General features: G+C 44.1%; 1 protein-coding gene across 1 annotated transcript in view; it reads left to right on the top strand.

The window, feature by feature from the left end:
• The window catches only part of ME3 (malic enzyme 3), a 128,371-nt gene that overhangs the window by 53,770 nt on the left and 50,439 nt on the right, over positions 1–24,162 (top strand). Inside the window, exons 2-3 of the mRNA XM_052812884.1 lie at positions 14,743–14,876; positions 16,421–16,570. Coding sequence (XP_052668844.1) covers positions 14,743–14,876; positions 16,421–16,570 — 284 coding nt within the window. The remainder of the gene's footprint in view (positions 1–14,742; positions 14,877–16,420; positions 16,571–24,162) is intronic.

Raw genomic sequence — 24,162 nt, 5'->3', positions numbered from 1 at the left:
CTTGAATGTAAGGCTGATGATAGACTCACAACAGCCGCTGTCCCCAAGGGAGCAGATAGCCACTCTGTGCCAACTGGAGTTGTTTTGTGATCTTCAAATCGGTGTGCACCGAGTTGCCTAACACACCCTAGAGCAACAAATGCGTGGGAACCGTCTGAAGGATCCTCTGTATTTACCACTGACCATTACACAGAATGTTTTCATGAAAGTAACGAGAGTTACTAATAACCAAATTTTAGTGGCGAGTTTTCTTTATTGTGTGGTGAAGTAACAGTAAGGTTCATCCTGCAGATTTGGCTCTAATAGTTTTTGTTTCCGTAGTTTCTGACATGCACACATCTAATACCAGCTAGAAAAAACAAAAACCTTGCTTCAGGAAGTCATCAGAGGAAATACGATGACAGTGTGTGACAACTGCAGCCCAAACACAATGTTCACTGACATTCTTGGAAGCTCCAAATGATACATCCTGGAAATAGCAACTTCTATAAGATAATGTAGCATTGAATGGGCTGCCCAGGGAAGTGGTTGAGTCACCATCCCTGGAGGTATTCAAAAAGAGAGTGGACAGGGTACTCCAGGGCATGGTTTAGGGGGCATGGTTAATGGTTGGACTCGATGATCTTGAAGGTCTTTTCCAACCGAAATGATTCTATGATTCTATGATTCTATGATTAATTATCAGCTCTGCCACTTAACTTCTTTGCATTTTCTGTGAAAGAAAATCAGAAGAGAGAGAGAGAGAGAGAGCTGAATGAGCAAGCGACATTCGTGTTGTAATAAAGCAGTAGAAACTGCTTTAGGAATGGAAATGCAACTGAGCCTGGAAATGCCAGTGCCCAAGTGACTTTCTCTGGGAGCTCCCCTTGGGCCCCGGAGGAACGGAGTCAGCTCCTGGGGCAGTGCGTGACCCTGCTGTGGGAGCTGAAGTATCCCACGGGCTTCCTCCTGACCATTGCATGGTATTAGCTGCACAGTTCGTAACCCATTAACTGCTCATTTTCCCCTTGCCCATCCCATTCTAATCTTTTTTGGTCACATTGTTTTGGACAGAAAGGTCTAGGCAGTTTGTCAAGCTAGTTTCTTAACCAGCTGGCTGGACTCACTTGGCACTCGCTTAGTATGATACTTCTGTTGTCATTACAGCCTTTCAGAGCTGCAGGAGATGATCCTCCTGAGTTACTGAGTGTAAGACACGGTGGCGTTAACAACTGCAAGAGACCTTACGCTCAGGTACTCCTCTTGCTGCCCTGATTAGGGCTTCCCAGCAGAAAACATTTTCCTCAAACAGACCCCAATGTTACCACCTTGCAAACCAATCTGTGCAGCTCAGTGAAGGAAAAGCCTGCTGCTCTCACTGACATCTTATACTGAGTTCTGGGTCCAGAGGGACTGGACTAGCACCCTCATGTAGAGATTGCCACTTTCTCAGGTAGAGATCACCTGGGTTTTGCCAGCTACTCTATTGCTCTTAGGCAAGTTTTCAGATGCAAGGATATAGTATCACGCACATACTACTGAGACAATTACAGAGGTATGAAGGCACAAGCAAAACACTGTCCTGTTCTTCTTAAATTGCTGTTAGGTTCTTTACCAACAAAAAAAAAAATCTGTCAGTTTGCTTACGCAGGTATCACAAAGAGGATCCCATCTTTAGGGATCCTGGACCTTTGTCCAGAGCATGGTTTTTATTGAAGAGGCTGTTGATACAGTTCTATGCGCATCCTTAAATAACTGTTAAATAACTCCCTGGGGTGCCTTTCAGCTTCACGCCTTCCCTCTGAGAGCATCCTTTAGTTCATCAACATCAATTATGGATCAGTCAGTCAAAACTGCTGACCTCTTCTCCTGGGTTGGGAAAGGATGCTGTCGTGTGGCAGCAAGGCAGAGACGCAGCCAGAAAGTAAATGATGTTGGTTAACGACTGACCTGGCAAAGTCAGCACTTCTACGTACTGATGGAACAGAAGACAAAGCTTTTTTAAACACACAAAACACACGTACTCTGACAACCATGTTTTTATTGTAAAGGATAATAAAGCAGAGCGTGACTTTTTAGGTTTTGTTCAGTACCAAACATAATGGTAACCCAGCAACCTTAGAAGTGAGTGCTCCCTTACTCAGATTTTATGGATATTGTGATAACTTCTTATATGTGAGTTTCAGCCCCAGGAGGAAGGTGGTTGTGCCTGATAAAATATCATACAGTCATTAAGAACTGACAAAATCATACTGAAGTGTAGCCTTGTTTTCCCCAAAAAGTAGACTCATGGGATGGGTTGGCTTGAAAGGTACCTTTAAAGATCATCTAGTTCCAACCCCCCTGCCATGGGCAGGGACACCTTCCACTAGACCAGGTTGCTCAAAGCCCCATCCAGCCTGGCCTTGAACACTGCCAGGGATGGGGCAGCCACAGCCTCTCTGGGCAACCTGTTCCAGTGCCTCACCACCCTCACAGTAAAGAACTTCTTCCTTACAGCTAATGTAAATCTACCCTCTTTCAGTTTAAAGCCATTTCCCCTTGTCCTATTGCAGCAGGCCCTACTAAAAAGTCTGTCCCCATCTTTCTCATAAACACCCTTTATATTTGGAAAGGTCACAGAAAGGTCTCCATCTAGCTTTTCAGCTCTGAACGTCCAGGGCTTTGGTTATTTCAAACACTGAGCAAGTTCAAAATCATTTTACATTTGCTTTACTCTGATGTCGCTGCATTACTGTGGTGCCAGGCAGAGGAGAATCAAAACCCTGGGCTGAAATCTGAGTTTGAGGGATCTACTCCCAAAGATGTGCCCAGTGTCATCAGCTGGTTTGGAAGAAAGCAAAATCAGTGGCCTTCCTGTTGTCCTCCATGCAGGTCTTTCTCAGCAGGTTGTAAGTGAAAGTCACTTCAACCTTCCCAGGCTTTGCAGGCTCTGGCTGGCTCTGCCTCCAGTGCTCCCCCCACTGCACCCATGCTCTTCCAGTAAGGCAGGTATTAAGTTGAAACCCAACTTTGAATAGCAGGTTTGATGGTTTGATGTATCAACTGGGGTCTCCTAACAAACAGAGGTGCATAAGTGAAATCAATGCTTTAGCCATTGCCTTCTCCTGATCATCGACGTAGCAAATTATTTTGGGATAGTGCTTGTGTATTCAAGGAGCCTGGACTCTGTTTGTTACCCTTAGTGCAGTCATGCTTCATCTTTGCGTCATTTAGCTGAAGTGTTTCAGTTACAGAAGAATGGATGTTCTGTTGGAGGAAGGAAGCTGCTGCATTGGCCTCGGACGATACTCGTCTAAGCTAGGAGAGGCTGGAGTAATTGTGCCGAGGTGAACATGCAGCAGCAGTGCCAAGAGCAATATTATTTGCATTTTAAGTTATAGCATCTAATGGGATCAAGAACAGAACCATTTTTTTTCTAAACTCATTTGAAGGTTTGCCAAAGGGGTGATTTACAGCTTCCTAGTAATGAACAGTTCAGCTGTCTTGACCAACCTGTGGTCACGCATGTTGCAAACCGACGTAAATATTTTATAACATCTTGCTGCAGTTCCTGTTCCACAGAAAAGTTTGTCAAACAGCTCAGGGAATCAAAAGGGTTTTAATCTTTAAATTTAATCTCAGAGCAATTGTACTTTTGTTTTTTTCCATTCTGAACTTGGATAACTTGTTTCATACTGCCCTTGATTAAAAACAGTTGGAAGAGGAGGATGGGAGTTTTCATTTTTTAACTTTTTTGGAAAAATCTAGGGAACTTTATTAGTTATTTGATTTATAGTTTAGTGTAAATATCTTTCTAGTGCAGCGGGTGCTTTTGAAACTGGAAGTGGTTAAGCTCAGTCTCAAGAAAGTGATAAAAATTAAAGCACTTGTATGAAATTAGTGGTATTTTGTCACCTGGAATATTTGGATATAGTTCTACTGACACCATATGGAAAAAATAGAGCTGAAATTTTGAGGAGCAAAGAAAGTGGAAAATAAAAGGACTATATCATTGGAAGAATATTTAGAGGTCCTGGGGGGGAAGTTTGATAGAAAGGATGTATCATTTTGTATTTGTGTTATTGTACAAATTGCAGTCCAGATGCTCCAGTATCGGGGCCAAGCATGCTAAGTGCTGTGCATTCAACTGCATATAATTTAGAGACAGCTCAAATCAAGTTGACAATAGACCAAGATAGCAGGGAGAGTGCACGCAAAGGTGATGAGAGCTGTAGACACGAAAGGTCAGATCGCACGTATGTGAGCACTTCATGCATCTTCCTTTTTCCACTCTGCATTAAAAAGGAAGAAAGAGTTTGAAGTAAAATATTCAAACAAGGAGGAAGACAAGGGGCTGGTTCAGAGGGTAGTCACGGTAGGCTAGCTGCTCTCCTGGTGATGCTAAAAGTAGTTTGGACAGTTGGATGACTGATCTCAGCATTTAAGCAAAACGTGCTTGGCAAAACAACAGCCCTTGAGGTTAGCACGGAGATCATCTTAGGGCTGGCTGGAGGCTGGATTGGAAAAGGACATGCGTTTGTGCTACGTATATATTATGTGTGCATACATACAGCTGTAGCTACCTGTCAGTGCTAAAAATGGGTTTTGTGAAATACAGTTGTAGAAATGCTGGAGTAAAGAGAGAGAAGCAAGATCTTAATGCCTTGGGAGACAAAATAAAAGACAGTCAGAGGGCTGAATCTGTGGAAGGCTGAGAATTGGGAAGAAAGATATCATCATGGTGCAAAGCACAGCTAAACTCTAAGGTGAGCTGCCAAACGAGGACAGCATGAAGATCTCCTTTTGCCTTCCAAAGGGAAGCTGGACACTCTTGAGAGTGCTGTGTGTCTCTCAGCTGGTGCGTTCCAGTGCCAGTGGGCACTGCAATGGGTGACTGTACCTTGGCCCCGTGCACATCAGATTAGCTACCGTTTCTCTGTTGAGCTCCAGCATAAGCTGCCTGGGTTGAAGTCCATCAACGACCTTGCAGTGTGGATGGACTGCAGAAACAGTGAGGGAAAAACAAAAGCAGTGCAAATTACTCAAATGGGAGATGGAGGTTCACACAGATTTCCTGTGGGATGCTCTGTGTTTACCTGCATGTTTAGTTGTCTTCAAGTGGTGGTTGTATAACTGGAGGAGAGCTTAGTGGTGTTCTTTCACTGAGATGACAGATTTCTTATTTAGAGCCTTCTTTATTTCTCATATTCCTAATTTTTAAAGGAAAACATTGCCTTTTTCTAGAATCTTTTAGCTGAGGGGATATCTGAATGGTTTGTAAGCATCTCGGATGACCTGTAGTGCTCTGCAGCAGGCATATGTTACATCTCATTAAACAGCTATCAATATTGTGGTTCAGAAGCCGAGCCTGCTTGTCCTGGATTAGATGGGAATGAGCAGAGAGCATCTGGTACTGCTCAAGAAGCTGCTGCTGCTGGTTCCTTTCTACAGAGCTTTGGTAGAAGCAGCATACAAGGACATATGAATGGTACAGTGGAGAAATCATCTCTGGTAAAGTCAGTAACAGAACTACTCTTGGTTTCATTCAGATTAAGCTTCCATTCAATCAATCTTCTTGTGAAACAGCTAGTTCTATGGCTTAGGCAGTGCTTTTCAGTGGTGTTCAACCAAATAGAGCCATCAGCAATCATCCATGAACTGTAATCCAGCTCCAACCTACATTTGGAGCAACCTCATTTGCTGGAGTGGCAATAGCAAATGAGATACAAATTGCGGAGAGACTCCTATCGTCCAAACCCACAGCACGATGCAGTTTGCGTGCGAGCAGTAAGTGCACAAGAGTCATTTTATGTAATTTGCTGGAACCTCAAAAGGAAGTTAGTGCTCTCTATAGTACTGAACCCAAATTATATGCAACCACGATTCACATGACCAGCTGCCTGTACAATGGAAGAAGTTCCCAGACATTGTAAAACTGGCTTTTAAAACTGTATTTTCTTAAAGTTTTGGATCACATTTAAACCTTAAAATTGCCTTGATCTTTCTTCTCAGACATACTTGCTTGTTCAAATTGAGGATGAGGGCTGGTTTTCATAGACTTTGGAATGCAAGTGTTGTAATTTATGCTGAATTCTTCCTGTCTAGGAGAAACATCATATGTGGGAGAAATGTGTGCCTGCAGCATCACAGAAACTGCCATACTTTGACAGAAATACTGGGGTTTGTGCTTGGCAAATCTCCTGCAGAAACTGATTTTACCCTGTTCCCTCTCCCCACGAGGTGAAAGAATAGCATCCCCCACAGATGAGATAGATAGCCATGTGGACTAAGAGCTGCTCATTTCTATTCTGGACTAGCTCGTTTCACTTGCTAATTGGCATTAAAAGGTGTGACAGTGGTAGGTGTAAAACAGATATGGAATTTTGCAGGGGGGCTGGGAATCACATAGAAGAGGCACGAGGATGTCTTCATTTTCTTGGGAGTCAGAAAGGCCAATCCACTGGGATCCATGTGCCAAGATCACGTGGGATATTTTTGATGGGGGCTGGGAATTTGGGGTTCGCCTCAGGAATCTGCCCATGGGCTTGGCTGTAGCACAAAACCTGATGTTCTCATTACTGCTTGCTCCATCAGGCCTCCCTTCTCTACCAAGTATTTTGCTATCCATGAAGAGGCAACCGTGTTTTAAGCTCATCCAGGCAGGAACAGTCTTTTACTCTGCTGTATGCATGTATGCATGCACCATGTGTCCCACCCTGTTTGGGACTCTGTGCTGCTCTATTGCTCCTAATAATTTCTCAAGATTTCTCGTTTTTTTCCCTGTTACACCAAGTTTTTCTGTAGCATGGCAGTCCTATTCTCCATGCAGTGATTTTACTCTTCTCCTTTACTGAAATACACTGAAGCTTGTATTTCGACACTTCATGCATGTAAAGACTTTTGTGAATCTAGTCAAAATCAAAAGAAATAGCAGCCTAATCTATTTCTCACTAAAGCCAAAGAAGTATTCCCATTAGCTTGGCTAGAACGCCATGAGGATCTTAATACTGTGTTTGTGAGAGGAGGGCAGGTATTGAATTTGGCCCAAAATTTGAGTTTCTTAAAAAACCAGCTGTATCTTGTCACCTCTTACTTGGCATTAATTGTCTATCTATCTCCACCTTTCCTATCAATAGAGCAATGCTGCTATTTTTAACTATCTGCAAAGTTCATAGATACTTCACAAAACCAGCCTGCCAAAACAGCTGTTCTTTGGGGAAGTTTGTCTAGCTCAGTTTTAAAAAATCTCTTTTTCTCAATGCATCAGAATCTCGTTTGCAGACAAAACACATATAATTTCTAGCATATGGATTTCTTCTTTTTTTTTTTGTTTTTCTTTCTGTGGAGGAAAAATTGCTACCCTGGAGGCTGGCAAACTGTGGGAAATAGTAATGAGTTCTCCACTAAATTTGGTATAGAGCTGTACCCCTGCAGTCTGAAATCACAGAGCAGGGCTTGAGGACCTTTGCACTGAAGTTCCTCCTATGGATTAAGGAATAAACCCCTGAAGACATTTGGCTTATGAGTTTTATTTATTGAGGTAAACCTCCTGTAACATGTGGGAACAGCATGGCTTTGCTTCTTCTTGGCTGACCCTGTCACATCTTGCCCATCACATGCCCATCAGGGATGTCCTCATCAGGAAAGCATTTACTTCTGTGAAACTGTGCAGGATCAGGTCCCTGGTCAGTAAGTATTCTGGCACAGGGACTTTGTCATATTGCAGTTCTGCTCACTCTTACATTGGTGTAAATCAAAAGTTGTAAGCCAAGGTAAAAATGAGAATAATAATGGAAATATGTCCCTTTAATCCAGTGAAAGGAAGTTACTTGCAGAAAGCAAAACAGTTACTGGTAAAACCTCATTAATAGTAGGGACAACTCAAGTTGTAATTGAATTAGTGGACCTCATTAAAGATGGTTCCCCAGGAACTGAAACAAACATGAAGTTTAGTTGCTTAATTATCTTTGTCTTGGAGGTTTTTTTAGCATTCCCAGGCTCTGTGGGAGAGAAAGGAATGATATGAAAGGATTAGAAATCCACAATTATATTACTTTGTAACAAAGGGGATGGCCAAGAGTTTGGGATTTTTTAGCTAGTGACTTTGAACCCAGAAAGAGGTATAGATGCTGTGAGAAGAGTTTGTAAATCATGGTCGACAAAAGGTTTCCCCAGCAATAACTGCTGAGAAGGTACAGCGGGGAATCTTTCCAGCTTTCAGAGAAGACACACTGAACAATGTCTTCCCCATACCCTAAAAGGTTTGGGTTTTTTCCAAGCTTAAGGGCACAAACACATACAAATTAAAGGTAATAAGAAGATATTTAAATGAGAAAATGAAGTATTAGCCCTCCGATGTGCCTCCTTCACTCTTTTTATACAAATAATCTTTTCAGTACAGCTTTTCCAGGGTGGGATGCAGTGCAGGACAGGGCCCGTGGCAGTCCATCCACAGCAGCAAGAGAAGCTTGAGTAGCTGAGAAGGAGCACTGTGAAGAGGGTTATCAAGTCAGCCAGAGATGAGAAAGCCGCAGTAGGATCTGACCTTTGTAGAAAAATCTTTCACAGTGTAGAAAATTGATGGTTTTTGCTGTTGCTCTCTGCTCCCCAGCCCCTGCATGCGGTGTCAGTGGGGATTAGTTTAGCTTCTGGCGCTGACCCCTTACGGCAGGAACTTTTGCTTGCAGATAGTCCAAGTACATCCCGGCTGTAAAATTGGACAGGTGCAAATATCTATGGAAAACACATTACAGGAAAAAATCTGTACAGAATAAGCTTATTAAGTTCCCTGACTATTAGGACTTCGCTAGCATGGCTGTTAACATACTAATCATAAAGGAGAAGCGGATTAGCTGTGCCTGCTCTTGCAGCCTGCAGCGGTGATCCCTGTGTGTCTCCATTTTCCCCATGTCCCCTTCCAGCACTCTGCTCTTACCAGACTAGGAAGTTCCCTGTTCCAGAGACTGTTTGAAAATGGTTGGGAGATGTTCACTGATCCCTGTTTACTCAGCTCAGAGACTGCCAGGCCAGCTTTCAATTGCATGGATTAGGGACTGTGGTCCCGGCAGGCAGGCTGAGAACCACAGCTTGAGTGTCACCATCACGGAGGGCAATGGCCTGGGACTGTACAAACTGCGTAAACCCCTTGGTCTGGCCATGCAAGCCACCCCGCAGCCCGCCCTGTGCTGTAGCTGCTAGTTGCACTCTAGAGCACAGGCATATGGAAAGATGCAGTAAGCCAAGACTCTGCTCCAAAAAGGTGCTGAGCAGCAGGAGATGGTCTGAGCCACAGTGGACTCTGCATGTTCTGCCCTAGGTAAGGCCTAATTCAGCCCTTGATTAAGCCTCCATTGCCTTAACAACAGTTTTCTGATACCCTAGGAACTACCATTTTGTGTCTTTGTTCCCACCTGCAGAAGTATGATCTATAATGAGTAAATTATAAGGCTAAGCCATGCTTGCATCCCTCCTGCTTGTATTCATCCCTGAGTGAAATACCCCCTTCTCACTGCTGGAGAGTGCAGGCGGTGATAAAACTAATCGTTATCTGTGAATTGGCTTCACCGTTCAGTTTCTGAAGTAAGTGGTTTTCATGGGCTTGAGCTGCAAAGAGGGAGCTGCCGCATAACAGACTTGGTGCTGTCAGCAGTAAGAAAACAAGCATTTGGGGTTCTTTGCAGCAAGCCTTTTTCAGCACAAACCCCCTTGCTTAGCCCCTACGTAGCGTGAAGCCTTGTGGGCAGCTGTTGTTTTTGCCTTTGTTTTTGGGTAGTGACATAGCATCTGCCCTCTCCATGACAACTCATTTCCCACACATTTAAAAATGAATCGGAGCACCTGGCTTTAGCTCTGCAGGGCTGTGGCTCACCATCTAATCATTAGACCTTTCAAGACCAGAAAAAGAGTGGTACAATATGGCTTTCAGGCAGTCTTAAAAAAAAAATCCAACCCTAAAAGCTTTAATCTTAAACATAGCAATACCTCAGTGAATTCCAGCTTTTGATCTGGGGCAGAATGTGTTTCCAAATTCATTTCACGCTGTGCTGTTTCAGTGAATATAACCACTTTACCCAGGGGTCCTACTCCTAGACCTTCCGAGAAACTTCAGAAAGCAGCCTTCAAAGTCAGGGTAGGCAATTTCTGCTCCGCTCCCGACCCTGCCATAGAGCCACTATATGATGGACCAGCTCTGTACTTAAAAGTGTTTTGGAGATTTAACTGGTTGTGAAGGCAGGGACTTCTTCATCATGCATGGTTGCAACTGCTCCAGTATGAAGATGGTTATACTGGTAGAGCTCATTCAGATGCAATAAATACAAAAGCGCACTGAGCTAGAGATGTATGTTAGTATGACCGTGCTTACCCTTGGACTGTTAACAGCAAAACTGTGGTTGTGTTTGAACAGTTTAATCTGCTCTTGCAATCCAAAGACATGTATTCATGCACATAGATCTCCAAATTGCTTAAAATTAGAGTTCAGTCTTGCATCTGCTGTGCCTTGAAACAGTGATTTGGCATCAGAGACCGGACTCCTGGCACTATGTGGACCTAAAAACTAGCCAGAAATTAAGCGCTGAGCAGAGTTGTGCCCAAAGCATGCACGAATGTCCCTCCCAGCCCAAGTTACACAGACAAACCGCTCTACAACCCCACGCTCCCTTTTGACCCTATTCAGTCTTATTCATTATTACATTAATTCCCAATACCACTTCAAGAGGTTTCCCAGCACACTGCTGAACACTTTTCAGCCTGGTGAGTTCCCCCCCAAAAGGAGAAAAAAACCCAGCGGAACTGAGGGGCGAGCGCCCAGATACAAGTGCTTCACCTTCATGGCAGCTCTAATTCCATCACAGCTCTCACATTGCCCCTGGGACTTTTAGAAGAGTATCCGCCGCTGGTTTACTTTTTTTGCTGAGCTTCAGTTCTGTTCCAGGGGATGAACAGGGATCAGGTCTGTGACCCTGATCACCCAACCTGTGATGTGACTCTCTCTAGACAAGCAAGTGGAGTATTTACTGCCAAATATTTCTGTCTCCCATTATCTATCCTCCATGTTCAAAGGTTGCAGGAAGTAAGTGGTTTGAAATTTTATCTTTTTTTTTTCCATTCATTGCAGATAAACTTTGACATTCATAGTAGCTATATTTTCCCTGCCATGATACAATATTGTCAGTGTAAAGCCAAATAGTGATGTAGAGCTGATGTCCAGTATTGGTCTTAGTCTAGTATTTCAGAAGTCACCAGTCTGGAGAATACAGATGGTTGCAAGTTTTCTGATGAGAATATGTTGGGTTTTTTTAAAATTCAGAAATGATGACTCACAAAAACTCAAACTTTGTCTTGTGGGAATGTACCAGTTCTGCTGTGAAACTCATTTCGGGGAAGGCTTCTCAGGTCCAGGAAGGAAATTTGGGTCAGAAATGTCAGGCACTTCAGCAGAACCAGCCATGTCCTGGGTACAACAGTCAACAATGACCACAGAGACCTTGATGCCATTTCTGGGTTTAACAGCAAAATCTTGACCTCCTGCCTCCTGGGCAACTGCTGACTTCTTGTCTGCTGGCTGGAAGAGGGATGATTTCTCTCTGTCATGTTCTTACATCAAAGATTTTGAAAATAATTGGCTCTATTCTGATACAGAGCAGAAAAAAAACTATGAAAATGCTTGTGGGAACAAGATTGTTTTCTTCTCAGATGTCCCAGAGGCTGAATATCTTTTCTGAAATATATGAAGACTTTTTTTTTTTTTTAATTTGCGCTAGTGCACAACTTACTAATAAAAGAAGTGTCACACTATGTACAAAGCATGGGTCTGGCAAAAAGGAGAATCAGTTTCAGTCCTTTCCTCTATCCTGTCACAGGTTATTTGGCATTGCTGATAGTTTGAGAAACATTTTCACCAGCATCTACACCACTTACAAGTGAGCGGCTCTTCCAGCGGTCCATTCCCACTGCTGTATGTCCCCAGTGGCTGTGCCCAGGTTTGCCAATGTCTGTGGAGCCATCTGTGGTGTATCATCAGCCAGGGGAGCTGCCCTGAGCTCAAATGACCTGGTTATTTTTAATCCAGGTACTTCCTTTCGCTGATTAACCATGTGACTGCACACATGCTTGTGCTGGCACAACCATTGGGATGGCACGGGGACAGGAGCAAGCAATAGGAGGCGAGGGAAGGCTGCCAAAACCAAGTTCATAGAGATATGTCCTCAGTTTTTCTTGTGCAACAATAGTAACAGTTATTTGTCATAGAGAAATACTAAATCCATAGAAGAAAACAGCAGTTTAACAGCTATAGTCATAAAGCTGCTCATTAAGATTTTTTTCAAGCATTTGTCTGTGTGCTTGAGTAGATGTAGTCCAATAATTACTACTTTGGATATTTTACTTCCAGCTGTTCATCAAGATATGAATCAGTTCATTAGTTAGGGGTGAAGTTTTCATTAGGATTTAAGCTCCTTAGACGCTCCTGAAAATGTTTCCTTCTATCCTGCTGTCTAATCTGCTATCAGCATAACAGAAATCCCATTAATTAAGGACTAAGACCTTTCATAATCTTCTTCCCAGACTGCAGAACGCGTTTACCATTGCTGTTCATCAGGGTGAGTCCAGCACAGGGCACTGCTGGTCGTCTGGAGCATCAGCCCCTGCATGCACAGGAGCGGGACACACTCAGGCTTCTGCCTAGGAAGGATGAAATTGTCCTGTAAGGGCAGGGTTATCCCACGCAATCTAGCATTCCAGCTTAAGCTGTAGGCCAGTGTCAGCTGCTTAAAAAGACTTGTGGCACTCTATGTGCTCCTTGAATAAAAATAAAGGGTTAGCACTGAGGAAGCATCCTACATGTCATGTCTGTCTTCTGCTCTGCTAATATGCCATTAATATACATTGTGTCTCGTGGAAAACTAGAAGGTAGCTGAAGTTGATGAGTTGGGTATACTATTCAGTATCCAAATCTGAATCTTTGCTAACTAGAGGTTAGCAAATGTGACGCCCATCTACAGTAAGGGTGATAAAGAGGATCTGAGGAACTGCAGGCCTGTCAGTCTGACCTCGGTGCCGGGGAAGGTTATGGAGCAGATCATCTTGAGTGCCATCACGCGGCATGTACAGGACAACCAGGCGATCAGGCCCAGTCAGCATGGGTTTATGAAAGGCAGGTCCTGCTTGACCAACCTGATCTCCTTCTGTGACAAGGTGACCCACTTAGTGGATGAGGGAAAGGCTGTGAATGTTGTCTACCTGGACTTTAGTAAAGCCTTTGACGCTGTTTCCCACAGCATTCTCCTGGAGAAACTGGCTGCTCATGGCTTGGATGGGTGTACTCTTCACTGGGTAAAACACTGGCTGGATGGCCGGGCCCAGAGAGTGGTGGTGAATGGAGTTAAATCCAGTTGGTGGCCGGTCAGAAGTGGTGTTCCCCAGGGCTCAGTATTGGGGCCAGTTCTGTTTAATATCTTCATCAATGATCCGGACGAGGGGATCGAGTGCACCCTCAGTAAGTTTGCAGATGACACCAAGTTGGGCGGGAGTGTTGATCTGCTGGAGGGTAGGCAGGCTCTGCAGAGGGATGTGGACAGGCTGGATCGATGGTCCGAGGCCAGTTGTATGAGGTTCAACAAGGCTCAGTGCTGGGTCCTGCACTTGGGTCACAACAACCCCATGCAGCGCTACAGGCTTGGGGAAGAGTGGCTGGAAAGCTGCCCATCGGAAAAAGACCTGGGGGTGTTGGTCAACAGCCGGCTGAATATGAGCCAGCAGTGTGCCCAGGTGGCCAAGGCGGCCAGTAGCATCCTGGCTTGTATCAGAAATCATGTGGCCAGCAGGACTGGGGAAGTGATCGTCCCCCTGTACTCGGCACTGGTGAGGCCGCACCTCGAGTCCTGTGTTCAGGTTTGGGCCCCTCACGACAAGAAAGACATTGAGGTGCTGGAGCGTGTCCAGAGAAGGGCAACGAAGCTGGTGAAGGGTCTGGAGCACAAGTCTTCTGAGGAGCGGCTGAGGGAACTGGGGTTGTTCAGCCTGGAGAAAAGGAGGCTGAGGGGAGACCTTATCGCTCTCTACAACTACCTGAGAGGAGGTTGTAGCCAGGTGGGTGTTGGTCTCTTCTCCCAAGTAACAAGTGATAGGACAAGAGGAAACAGCCTCAAGTTGCGCCAGGGGAGGTTTAGATTGGATATTAGGAAAAAATTCTTCACTGAAAGGTTTATCAAGCATTGGAACAGGCTGCCCAGGGAAGTGGTTGAGTCACCACCCCTGGAGGTATTGAAAAGACGTGTAGATGTGGTGCTTAGGGACACAATTTAGTGGTGGACTTGGCAGGGTTAGGTTTACAGTTGGACTCAATGATCTTAAAGGTCGTTTCCAACCTAAACGATCCTGTGATTCTATGATTCTAAACCTGTCATGTGATTTGTAAAGGATTGTGAGAGCTGGGCTTTCAGGAAGGCCACTGAAACTAGTAGGTGTGAGCTAATTAAGTATTATAAGAAGAGCATAAAGTGAAAGAAACCCTAGGAATGTATACACTATAAAGTTGTACACACTGTAGAGACCAACCAAATTGACATGGCAAAAGAATGTGGATCATCAAAGCCCTGCTGATGCTGGGACTGGTAATCCAGAAGCTGTAGGGTCTGGGTGGTCCGAGCCCCACGGTCCCTGCAGGGGAGGGCTGCCTCCAGGCCCTCGGGCGCTGCATGCTGTTGCTTGCTTTCCTCTTGGATATCCTGTCTGGTAGTGCATATTGTGCCATTTGAACATGCCTTCCTCTTTTTTTCCCAGGGAATGGCTTTTACACTTGAAGAGAGGCTGCAGCTGGGAATTCATGGCCTCCTTCCTCCTTGCTTCTTGAGCCAAGATGTTCAAGTCCTCCGTGTGATGAAAAACTATGAGAACAAATCTAATGATCTAGACAAGTATGTCAAAAACATCTTATCTCCTCCTTCCCTCCCCCTTTAATTTTCAGTTCTTTAAAGCTCCCAGGAAGACTTGAGGATCCTGCTTCGAGGCACACAGGTTTCCCTCAGAGTCACTTTTTTCCAGCTGTCCTTACTCTCCAGCACCAGGAGTGTTTATTCTGGCCTGTCTGCCTTCACCTCTGTTACATGCCATCCCAGTCCCAGAATAGCACTGGTACTGCTTTTTCCTACCACCTCATTGCTGGAGAGCTCTGGTATTAGCCTAGCAATTCACTGTACTTTGGGTACAAGTACAGAACAAAAAGGCAGTCCCTGCCCCAGAGCACTGCAGGTGGAGTGAACACATGTACTGCATGTACCTATGTGGATGCTCATTCACTAAAATACTGGATAGAAGAACAGAAAGAACCTGCCAACTGGTAGGAAAAAAATAAAAAAGCAGAAGCAATGATGTGTATTGACTAATCTTTCTGTTCCTGAGCTTCCATTGTATCCAGTGTTGTTCATCAGGGTTATTGATGGAAGATGGTGCTTGACGCATGTTGTGATGGACGGTAGGGTTTGCGTTTCCATCTTTCTCAGCTGCCATTGATCTGGGGACTGAAGCAGCAGGATTCTTCCCCTGTAGAGCAATTCCATTGGCTTTTCTGTGTCACAGATGCCTGTGTCGATCTTGCAAATTATATATTGTTGGCAGTGTGTGATGCCTTTTTGAAGCCACACTGCTTGGGTGCTGAACACAAAAGGGAGTTTGTCATTATGTTCATACAAATTTCTCAGACAGAAAATAATTTGCAATCTCTATTTTTCTGAGGTTTTCATTTTTCTGGCTTCAATTTGACAAATTCTATCTTAGCCGATGAAGCATTTTCAAGGAGGAAAAATCTTTGGGAGAAATGTAACGTATTGTAAGTCACTAAGTGGTCATATAAACCCAGTGATGCATGTGTAAGTCTGGACAACACTAAGAATACAAAGTTGATTTAACATTTCATTTTCTAAATTAATGTGTTTGTCTTTTTTTTTTCAAAGATGGAATTTAGCTATCCATCTGGTTTTAGTGATTAAGTGATTGAGAATGCAGGATAATGGAGAGAGAGGTTTTGTGGAAATATTTCAGGAAAGACAGTGCTTTGAAATGTGCATATTAACATTTGCATATATGCATATTTCATCTTCTAGATTGCATAATAAATTTTTATAATAAAGATGGTGTCCCACTCTGTCCCAGGTAGCCCTGAAGTCTACTTTTGACCTTTTCCATTCACTGCATTCGTTTTTAATGCAAGTTCTGAAATTCTGAGGTTATACATGGGTCTGACTTCCAGTCCTACTGAGTCTTCGTGAGCTGTCAGTGAGGATGGTGGAGCTAGTCAGGTCCTCTGGGAAATTTTGCTTCAAGTATCTGCTCATGATGTAGCACTGAAGAGTGTCAGAGCTTGGGAGAACTGAATACGTACTGAGTGAGCCAACTACTGCTTTTTATGAAACTGCCAACAACCATAAATACTGATATATATCTATTTTATTTTACTTTTAAGGTATATTGTTCTTATGACATTACAAGACAGGAATGAGAAGCTTTTTTACCGAGTGCTGACCTCTGACATTGAGAGATTCATGCCCATCGTTTACACCCCAACAGTTGGCCTAGCTTGTCAGCAGTATGGTTTGGCTTTCAGGAGACCACGGTGAGTGAAGAGGCTGTTCTTGCCCCTTTTTTTAATTTTATGTGAGTGTTTCTTTTGTATCGACAGTCCATCTTTATGTGGGTGGCCCAAAACTTCTAAAACTCGATCCTTCATCAAAAGATGGACCAGCAAGCAGCTTCGTGTGTGTACATTTCATGATGAGCTGGGGAGGCGAGAATAGCTCTGCCTTCTTCCTATAAACAGCGAACAGAGTGGTTTTGTTCTCAAACAGTACTGTACAGTGTGTGCAACTTAGCTCCAAACAGCTCCCTGAACTTATGGCTGCACCCCTCCCCATCTGCTGTCTCAGGAGCACTGAGTGCCTTCTGCAGTGCTGGTGTTTGAGTAATTGTTGGATTTTGGATACATTGTGCTCATTTTGAACTTTTGTATGCACTTCCACAAACCACCCCACAAGAAACATTTTCATAGGAGATGATGCTCTGCATCAGTGCCTTCCTCGCTGCTCAGAACACTTACTGTGTAAATTCATGCAACGTTAGACACTCTGTACTGTGTTGGAAGGCCCTCTTCTGTGTAATTCTTTTTAATGATTAATGTTTAGATAAAGACCTCATTAGCATTCTGAAATACATTTTAGTCCTTGCCTGAAAATTCAATGGTAAGGTTCAGTTTTCTTTGCAAGCTTTTTATTTTTTTTGTCCTTGAAGTGTACCAGTAGACAGATATACATTTTAGCTTTTGCTGTAGGAATATGCAAAGTAAAGGAATGGAATAATACCATTTTAAAAGCATTTCAAAAGCATGAGGTTTAACTGCAGTTTCAGCTGAGAGTAATGTGGTATGTGGGGAAACTGAGGCAAGTTCTACTAGCTGACTCAAGGTCACAGGGGGACCCTGAGGCAGACCTCGAAGATGTAAGGGCTGTGTAGACAGATAATGAATAACATATTATGAATAAGGTTATCTTGGCAAACACACTTGCATCCTGCTTGTCATCAAAATTTCTACTAAAGCCACTGTATTCCTTCACATGAGCTACTCCTCAGAATTGCTTTTTGGTTTGTGTCTATCCCAGGTAATTGTGTTCTGTTCCCTGATACCCAACTTCTGGATCTGCTGGGCTGTGGTGAAGTCATTCATCTAGTCAAGTCTTGATCATATCCCCTCCTCCTCCTCAGTGTGTATGAGGAAACCAGAGAAGGAATTGCTCTTTGTACAAGGGGACACTTACTTCTTCTGGGCAAGAGTAAAAGGTAGCAGAGATAAGAGAGCCCAGACTCTGTCTCCAGGTGTTGAATTGTGAGCATTGTCAGGCAGGGAAGAGCACACTGCTGGTTCTCAGCTAATCAAAATTCACAGCAACAATTCCTGCTGTACAGCCACTGTGTCTTTGCCTTCAGTCTGCCTTTACCTTGCAAGAAGTTAAAACAATATTTGGGAGCTTTACTTCTTTTATTTTCCATCCCTGATGTTATCCTCAGGAAATCAGGGGTGTCTTTCCATATACTGGACTCTTTCTGCAGTTGTTGCTGTTGGAGAATTCCCCTTCCTGAACTCACTTCGTTCTCATGTTTTAAACCCACCGTATTTTACCACTGTGGTAAGAACATCTGTTCTCATAGTCTGACAGTTTTGCTGCTGAACTTGGGCTTGGAGCTGTTCTGGATTCCAGCCCGTGGCTTCCGCAGGGAAGGGCAAACTATCATGCCCTTAGTACACTGAATTTCCTATGGCAGGGAGTTTGTTTCCCTGAAGATGTAGAGTGAATATCAGCCTAGCCTCAGATTTGGTTTTAATCAAGGTTGTTTTAGCAAAAGAGTGGTTTTACTGCAAAAAGAAAAGAGCTATTATATCATGTAAAGTGATGAGATTAAAATGAGAAGCATTCATATGTGCTTTTTTTGTCAATCTGACTCTTATTGTCCTGCAGTATATATTTTCTCTCCTGGAGCATATTATGTACATCAGGAGCTGGCCTGCAAGACATTTAGTTCAGCGTAGGATGCCAACACTTTCTGCTAAAATCATTGGGACGTGCAGATTTGGGGAGTTCAGGAATTAAGATCTAAGTTTGAATTTCTAGCTCTTCCCATGTTTGTTATCCTAAGCTGCACTGGCAGTCTGAAAAGCTGATTCTTCTAACCTAATTTTATTTGTATTGGAAGGTTTTTAAAGCAAAATGACACCTATGTAAATATATTTCACTGATGTTTTAGGGAGAACATGGCACCTAGAGATGGAGAGGATGTCCAAGCCATTCATTTTTGCTCTGCTGTCACAGGAAGCCTTATCATACAATCCTGTTCATTAACTGATTATGTTTTATTTTAAATCTGCAATAGAGCTGCTGTACATAGCCCATTCCAGTATTTAACTCTCGTATAAGTAGAAAGTGTTTTTCCGCTAGTACATAACCTAAATGTTCTTTGCCAGTGTCATCGTCTCTACAGTAGCCTTTTCACAGTAGAATACTGGGATCACGTTCAGCCTGGTGGTTTTCTTGCTTGTAGTTCGTGTTGTTCTGTCTGGGTTGTCCCACTCTGGAGTCTCCTGTTTGGCTACATTTCTCCTGAAATGCACCACAGAAGAGTAAGCACAGCTTCGCCACGGATGACTGGCAGTGTCAGGGAGACTGGAGCAGTTAGATTTTAGCTTTTGCTAACATGTCCCAGCGTGCCCTTGCCTTTTTTGGCATTATCTGAGTGGTCCGGTCACTGTAATTCATTTTGTCATCTTCCTGTGAATCTTTTCTTTGACACAATACCCCACCAAATATGTTCCACTGTATAATTGTGCTTAGCATTTCTCCTCACTACATGTCCTGCTATGAACTCTGTCCTGTTGGTTTTGGGTCATCTCTCCAGTGAATCAAAGTTTTTCTAAACCTGTCCTCCGGAGTGCTGCACCTCCCAGCCCAACTGTTTGGGCGACAGGGAGCTGGTTTGAATGTCTGCTGCAGCAATTACCTTTTCATCCAAACTGTCACATTAATGCTGTTGATCAGGCAGGAGAGATGAGATATCTCAGTTTTAAAATACCATACGGTGCTCCAACATGGATGGATGTGCACATACAGGATGCAGTAGAATCATAGAATAGAATGGTTTGGGTTGGGAGGGACCTTTAAAGATCATCTAGTTCCAACCCCCCTGCCATGGGCAGGGACACCTTCCACCAGACCAGGTTGCTCAAAGCCCCATCCAACCTGGCCTTGAACACTGCCAGGGATGGGGCAGCCACAGCCTCTCTGGGCAACCTGTGCCAGTGCCTCACCGCCCTCACAGTAAAGAACTTCTTCCTCATATATAGTCTAAATCTACCCTCTTTCAGTTTAAAGCCATTACCCCTTGTCCCATCACTACATGCCCTTGTAAAAAGTCCCTCCCCATCTTTCCTGTAGGCGCCCTTTAGGTACTGGAAGGCTGCTACAAGGTCTCCCTGGAGCCTTCTCTTCTCCAGGCTGAACAACCCCAGCTCTCTCAGCCTGTCTTCACGGGAGAGGTGCTCCAGCCCCCTGATCATCTTCATGGCCCTCCTCCGGACCTGCTCAAGCAGGTCCATGTCCTTCTTATGTTGGGGGCACCACAGCTGAACTCAGTACTTCACATGGGGTCTCACGAGAGCGGAGTACAGGGGCAGAATCCCCTCCCTCGACCTGCTGGCCACACTGCTTTTGATGCAGCCCACGATACAGTTGGCCACCTGGGCTGCGAGCACACATTGCCAGCTCATATTCAGTTTTTCATCCACTAATACCCCCAAGTCCTTCTCCTCAGGGCTGCTCTCAATCCACTCATCACCCAGCCTGTACTTGTGCTTGGGATTGCCCTGACCCATGTGCAGGACCTCACACTTGGCCTCGTTGAACTTCGTGAGGTTGGCACGGGCCCACCTCTCAAGCCTGTCCAGGTCCCTCTGGACGGCATCCCTTCCCTCCAGCACCACACAGCTTGGTGTCGTCGGCAAACTTGCTGAGGGTGCGCTCAGTCCCACTGTCCGTGTCCCCATAGCACAGCTTGTGGTGAGAAGGGAAATCTACAGAATATTATGCAGTCTTTCTGCAGCCACAGCAGCAGCAATTAGTGACCTGTGGACACAAAAAACTTATTCCCTGTGTTGAGATATTTCTCAGCCCCATTAGTGCTTGGCTTTATATTTGAAAGTTGAGCCTGGAAAGATTAAGGCACAAGTAACTTGCTTACAAAGCAACTCTTGTACAAGAGCATCTGAAAATAGTCCTATGAGGTCCAGCAGGGCTTCTCTCATCAGAATACATTTATCAGTGTTCGCAGGGCTGCAGATTTTGTTTGCCAGATACTGCTGTCATAATTGCAGGACTCAATGCCTCTTTTACCTTTCCTGGTCTCTATATATAAACTATTGAGGGTGGACCTTTTACTTGCACTTTTACTGGGCTAGTGTCTGGAGTTCTCATTCCAGGTCAGGGCTCCTGCATCCTCTCTGCCAGCAGATTTAGCTGCTCCAAATGGGGTCAGACACCTGCTATTCCTTCCTTTCGAAAAGCTACCCAGCCAGCAGTCTAAAAATACAGGCTTTCTCTGTTTACCAGTAGAAAAGAGCTACTAGGAAAAACCACTTGCAAACATCCAACTCTTGGCATGCTTATCTATGATGCCCATAGTGTCCCTACTTCTTCCAGTGGGCCAGGCACAGTTCCTGATGCCCCAGCAGGTTCCTGTCTGCCTTCCCCAAACTCCTACTGCCTTTCTCTTCAGGAGTCACTTTAATTTCTTCAAGCAGCCTTATTTTTTTAATATGGCCTCCAACTTTTTCCTATGTGATGAAGACTCAGGGGTTTAGAACAACTGGAAGAGAGGTGGAACCATCAAATTATTAAGATGATATTCTGGCACTGTCCCCTAAGAGCTCTGAAGTTTTTGCTGGAAGGTGTCTATGTTGAATCACATTTTTCCTATCTTGTTTTCCAGGCAGCTCCCTGCTGAGTTACCAATATTCGTTTATTCAAAGTCATGCAATAAGCATTAAAATCTTCAGGTCAAAGTACAGTATCATATTATATTTTGAATTTTTAAAATAAAAAATATAAATTATTGTGTATTATGTAAGTACAGGTTGAAGTACCAAGCAATAGCACCTCTGTCACACTTATGATTAAGGACCCTGTCAACATCTCTATTCTGTGATCAGACCACGTTAAATAAGCACAAGAGAAGAGCAACCATGTCCAAAGAGAAGTCTTCCTAGCCATGGATCCTGTCTGCAGCAGTGGCCAGTAACAGAAGGAGTACAAGACTAGGGTAGGCAAATGTGCTCACTTCTTGGGGGCTTCTCAGGCTATGCTCCTCCTCATTTTGTGTCTCAGGGTCTTGCGGTTGTAGTTTTGTTACAAAAATCTGCTGCTGTGTTTGGTTTCACAAGTTCTGGAATGGTTGTGAGGGGACTCAGACGTGTGCAGGTTGTCAAGGCCAAAGGATATGTCTGGAAATAGTGTCCCAAGGTGACAAGACTTGTTTCACGTATAGGTGTAATTCCAGATGATCAGGGATGACCCAAACTTAAGGGAGATTTCTTGCAGAGTTGTACAGCTTCGGATCCTATGGCTGCACATACGCAGCTTTCCAGTCTGCCTCCTGCAATCCATCCCTGGTTATTTACTTCTCCCGCCCACCACCCCTGTGCCTCCACAGATGTCCGTGCAGCTGTGCAATGATCTGGTTCAGGAATAAATCTGGGTAGATCCAAGTCTCTTTTGGGCCAGACTAGCAGTAATCCAGATGATAGTCAGTTTTCACTGCCAGCTGCAACAGGAATTGTGCTGATGTGATGAAAGGGATGTGCAGAAGCAGGAGCAAGCTGCTCAAAGCATGGGGAGAGCAGGTTTGCTTATGTTCAGCAGCAGTGATAACGTAATTGTAGCTTCAGGCAAAGGACAGGTTACCCTAGGTACCAAGGAACATGGGCCTTGGAAGTGCTTGCTTTTCAAAGCCTGGGGATCCTTTATCCTCGTCAGAAATTTGGTAGGAGGAGGGAATGAAATGTAACAGAGCAGGGCTTGCAACTTTTTGAGATGCTAAAAGACGGAATGAAGGAGGAATCTTTGTTCTTTGATCCCATTAACAGAAAGCATCACCGTTATCTTCGGAAATGCTTCTACCAGACCTAAAAGCTTTCAGACTGTGGTTGAGAGTCCTTTTTTGCTTTAGAGTGAAGATACAAAGTCCTTTACGAAGAAAAGTGCATAGTAGTATTGTGATCTTTTTTCCTTTTTTTGCTTTTTCTTTTTTTCAATGTAAAATGTACATAATGAATATCATGGGTGTTCTTATGCAGCACAGGACTGAACATGTGCAATGCTATTTAAAAGGTATTTTTGAAGCTGGAGGATCTTTTTTAATTGTGACAGTACCTTTGGAAAGCGACTTTATACTTTTTCACAAAGAGGAAGCAGAGAGAGAACTTACCTCAGGGCATGGAATCAGGGTTTTATCTCTTCTGTGATAGTGAGGGATAGTTTATTACAGTGGCATAAGACCACAGTCTCTCGAGACACTGGGAAATTCATGAGCATACTGGTATTTGAAAGTATAAAGTCATCAGCTGCTCTGCAAAACCTTTTGGCATCCCCTGAGAGCAGGACTGGAACAGGTTGGTGCGTCACCATTGGAGGCAAGCTATGGGGACAGAAAAAACTTGCTTAAGTTCACTCTTCTTTTCTGGAGACGTAACTATCCTTGAGGACTGATTGCAGAACAATGCAAAACATGTTGGGGTGAGGCTGAACCTGGAGAATGAAAGCTAACAGGATGCAGATGGTGCAAAAATTAAGTCTGACAGAATAATGATCTGTCTCTGATGAAAAATGAGCAAGTGAAACATCAGTCAGTCTACAGAATTGTCTTGTCAACAGTTCTGGCTCTGCTGAGGCACTTTTTTTTAATGGTATTGCGCAGTCTGAGCAGCAGGAGAGAAGGTTACCTGCCATTTCTAGACACTTTAAACCCAAACCAAATGGAAATTAGAATGAAAGTGTAAATTCCTTAGACTTGTCCCTAACCACAGAATTGTCTGCACTCCCTCTTCTATAAAACAGTGGAGACCAAAAGTGAGTGGGAAGACTGGGATTTGGATTATTGTCCTGGAAATTGTGCTTTGAAACCCCTTTAGGCAATCTCTACTTCTTGTAAAAACACTGGTTGTCGTAACTTCTCTTGTTGCCGCCAGCCGGGTTCAGCCTTCTTCCAGAAGCAGCTGAAGTCAGTGGAAGAGAAGATGAATGTGTTTAATGATCTGCATTTAGATAACATCACCACAAGCAGACTGGTCTTGTAACAGACTGAAGGAGGGGATCTGTGGAAAGTATCATGGAGACAGTGTGTAGTCAGGAAGCCTTGAAGAGGTTGGCAGGAGATATAGGTGGGAGACAGTGCTTGGTATGGGACCAGGTTATGGAATGAGGAGGAGAAGACCATGGTTGGAGTAGGTGAAGAGGAAGCAGTTAGCACAGAGGGAGCCCAGGGCTGCTGAGAACAGCTCAGCCCGTCTGGAAACCTCTGCTGAGAGGTGGCAAAGTAGTTCAAGGGTTCCCACTGTTCCCTCTGTCCTTACCCCATTTTTTCCAGGCAAGTCTTTTCAGCATGCTGTACCCC

This window comes from Harpia harpyja, chromosome 17, assembly GCF_026419915.1.
Source record: "Harpia harpyja isolate bHarHar1 chromosome 17, bHarHar1 primary haplotype, whole genome shotgun sequence".
In the NCBI taxonomy this organism is placed as follows: Eukaryota; Metazoa; Chordata; class Aves; order Accipitriformes; family Accipitridae; genus Harpia; species Harpia harpyja.
Note: the sequence above shows the minus strand (reverse complement) of the source record. Positions and strands in the feature narration are given on the sequence as shown.